At 42.8% G+C, this 3,665-nt stretch overlaps 1 protein-coding gene across 1 annotated transcript in view; it reads right to left on the bottom strand.

The window, feature by feature from the left end:
* Positions 1-1,186: 1,186 nt before the first annotated feature.
* Positions 1,187-3,665, bottom strand: part of BMPER (BMP binding endothelial regulator) — a 250,531-nt gene continuing 248,052 nt past the window's right edge. The window contains exon 14 of the mRNA XM_023532029.1: positions 1,187-1,271. Coding sequence (XP_023387797.1) covers positions 1,202-1,271 — 70 coding nt within the window. The 3' untranslated portion in view covers positions 1,187-1,201. The remainder of the gene's footprint in view (positions 1,272-3,665) is intronic.

The following is a 3,665-nucleotide window of genomic DNA, read 5'->3' as shown; positions in this document are numbered from 1 at the left end:
GAGAGAGAGGGAAGGAGGGAAGAAATAAAAGGGCCAAACAGCACTTATTCTTCCTAATAGATGTTGCTGAATCTCCGAGGAACAGGTCGTGGCATTTGCCCTTTTCTGGGGGAAGCACGAACCCAGTGCATTTCGCCTGACGGATCCTGCTCCCCTCGGCGCTGTGGATGTGCCATCTCTCAAGAGCACTCTTGTCACTCCCTTCTGCCCTCCCTATCTCTCTTCTCTTTTTCCAACCCTAGCACAAATATACTTATCGAGCAATTTGTGCCAAAAACCAAAGGATGCTTTCCTAGACCTCATCACTTTAATCTATTCATTTATTTATTCACCAACTATATTCAACTCCTGATTTGTACCAGCTCCGGTGCTGGGGAAACTGTGATGAACGAAATGGCCTCATAAGAGGGGTTGGAACCAGGACACCTTCCGTTCACTCTGCCTTGGCTTCCGAGAGTGATCAGGGCCGAGGGGCAGCTGCTGTTGCCTTTCTCCAGGAATCAAATAGGACACAAACCCTCCTTTCGTTCTCGGACAGGTCATTTGCCTTCACATCCCCCCACAAAGCCATTTACTCTGACATTTATCCATATGCCCATTTATTCACTCAACTATACTGCCAAAGAACAGTAGAATGTAGCGCATAATATGTACAGTCCAGGGCCAGCTAGACTTCTCTCCTTATTAGCTGCCACCTCTCTAAGCCTCCGTTTCCTCCGCCGTGACAGAGGTCTCATCACAGGATCTCCCTCCTGGACTCATTAGGAGGATTTAATGCCAGCATCGCACACAGAGCACCTAACACATTCAGTAAAATGGTACGCGTGTTATTATCACTGTTACTGTTAGGTGCCATGCACATAATCAGACAGATCAGAAAGTCAGACAAAACTTACATAGGGACCTGGAGGGGACAAACACCACACCCACGCTGCATCCAGCAAGGCCATTGTGTCTCTCCTCAATTCAGCCATCCTGAGTGAGGCTAAGGTACTAAAAAGTCTCCACCCTGACCACCCACATTTGAAAGGAGAATCGCTCCGGCAGCCTCGAAGCACTCTAGCTGTCAGCTCCTCATTTTTTGCCTGAGTGAACATTATCCAGAATGAATCACACTGCAGAGCCCATACCTGAGAAAGCCGGTAGTTCCATGATTCACCTTGTCTGCTTGCATAGAACAGATGTGAGTCCTACAAGTGATTCAAGTATCCATCGCCTTGAGATGTAGTGTCTGATGATTCTCAACGCGGCAGCCTGAGTATATCCATGATCTGAGAAGCGGATGAAGAGAACGTCCCTTCACAAAGTGTTTTGGGAAAATAAGCTCACAATGAACACCTGAGAGGGGCAAAAAGAAGGGAGTGTGCCCTTTTAGCTCATCACGATAAAACTCAGCCAATGACATTGCCCAGAAAAAGAATTACTCCCTAAGGAAACTTAAAGGGAATTCCAGTGACCCATGTGGGGTCAGTTTACTCATTCATATGGTAAATAATGTAAATGCAGATGAATGCAATTATACCCAGCTTTAAACACTAACTTTGGGATCAATGGAATGACAAGAGAGGAGGGGTGAGAGCTGATAGCAGGAAACAGGAAGTGATCACAGATGAATGACTTTTGAGTATGGGAGAAGAGCCTAAAAAGAATGAGCCAGAATTCATTTGCCTCCTACCTGTAGTCAATATTCATGGGCTTCGACAGCAGGTACTTTTGCAGAGAGTAGTTCATTCATCTAATCATTTATTTATTGAATATTTTAAAGAGAATCTCCCCATCTGACATCTCCATGGAAATATATATATTTGTGCAGTATCCAAAATGAAGCAAAATTACTAGAGTAATAGGGATGCGACTGATGAAAGCTCTAAACCTAAAATAACTGCAGGCACAGTCTGGAAGTACCCTGTCAGTGGAAGTGACAGTATGTTCCAGTCTGAGGCTTTGAGAGACGCGGCCAGTTTCCTGCAGTCCCTATGTAGTCTCCTGTATTTCTCATTCACCATGACCTAAGCATGACCCTGGAAGCCTTCAGTCTGTCTCAGAATGAGACTCGCATGGGGCAGACCTGCATGCAGCCTACAGCCTGACACCAAGCCCCGCTGAGCCCCGCGAAGCCCCACAGAGTCATAGCTGACTCATAAACCTGTGAGTAAAAAAAAAAAAAAAATACTTGTTGATATTTGGTGAGGGATGGGGGAGGTTGTTTGTTATACAACATCATTGCAGAAAAACCTGACTAATACAAGTCCCAAGATTCCTATTGCTAAAGATATTCCCAAGTTAAAGGTATTTCACGGAATTCCTAACAGAAGTCCAACTCAGTTGATAATTGCACTTAATTTCATGAGATCCAGAATGGGATGGGCCAGTTCAGAAACCCTCAATCTTGTCTGAGTACCGCCTGCTTCTGGCAAACGGGTCACTCATTGTGTAAGTAACTCAAAGTCCAGAAATCAGGATGGTATTCCCAGGCGCTATAAGCTAGGAAACCCTGGGTAACTATTTCCAGGTGTTATTCATTTCTTTATTAATACTAATGCTACAATTTATAAAAGGCTCACTGTTAAATATACATATATATCCCCATTATATAGAAACTAAAGCACAGAGAGGTTAAGAACAGCATCCAAAACCACACGAGGACAAGCAGGGGAGCCAAGACTTAAACCCGGACGGTAGACCTCCAGAGTGTATTAAACCTCTGCCTTTAGGAATCCATGGGACTCACAAAGCTTTGTTCACACCTCCCTCCTACCTATCCAGCCCTATCTATAGATAGTCCTTCCTCCTTCCCTTTGCTCCTTGTCAGGCCTCATTAATTCAGAATCTGGACACAGGTATGAGGAGTCCCCACGTAAACAGATGCCATGTATTGTCCTTAGGTAAATAAATCCACGATGACTCACTCAGAGGTGGTCTGGCTTGAGTCAGGAAGGTGAGTTGTGATCTGGGAAGCTCCTGCCTGCCATCTGGCTGTGGGTTATTGGCTGGCTTCTTCCTTACCTTGGTGAGTTCTCACAAAAACCCACAGTTGTTTTTTACCATGAACTTCCTTTTCTCTTCCAGGAAGGGCTATGTTTCTTATTATTTCTCTTTAGATACTCAATATCCCTTGCCCCTGCTTTTCTGTTACCATTCTTAGAATTTTGTGTATTTTTCTTCGGTTTATAGCCTTTGCTTTTACTGCCCTCAAAATTCCTCAAAGGCTTATAAAGGCTTTTTATGCTTCTTCCTTCTTCTCAGGATGCAATGAAAGGCAAATTTCACTCAGGTGGATCCAACACTGTAGTTGGAAAAGAAACAATCCCTTCTAAGATTGTTTAACCAAAAGAAGAAAGAAAAGTAAAATTTCTGGATTTTAAAAGTAATACATGTTTGCTGTAGAAAAATTGGAAAACATAGGTAAACTAAAATAAATATAAAAACTACCCATAATTCTTCCCGGCGAGATTACTGCTTTTTAGTTAATATGTTAATATTTTGATATATTTCCTGCCAGTCTCATAAATATATTTTAACATAATCCTGATTTTACAGTACATGAATTTTAGTGGCTTGCTTTCTCACTTAATCTTATAATGTAAACATTTTTTCCAAATCCACAAAAATTTTTAGAGGAGTGTTTGCCAAAGCAAGCCAAGGACCATTGGTCTCCAAAAATA

Source organism: Pteropus vampyrus, unplaced genomic scaffold, assembly GCF_000151845.1.
Source record: "Pteropus vampyrus isolate Shadow unplaced genomic scaffold, Pvam_2.0 Scaffold75, whole genome shotgun sequence".
NCBI classification, from domain to species: Eukaryota; Metazoa; Chordata; class Mammalia; order Chiroptera; family Pteropodidae; genus Pteropus; species Pteropus vampyrus.
Note: the sequence above shows the minus strand (reverse complement) of the source record. Positions and strands in the feature narration are given on the sequence as shown.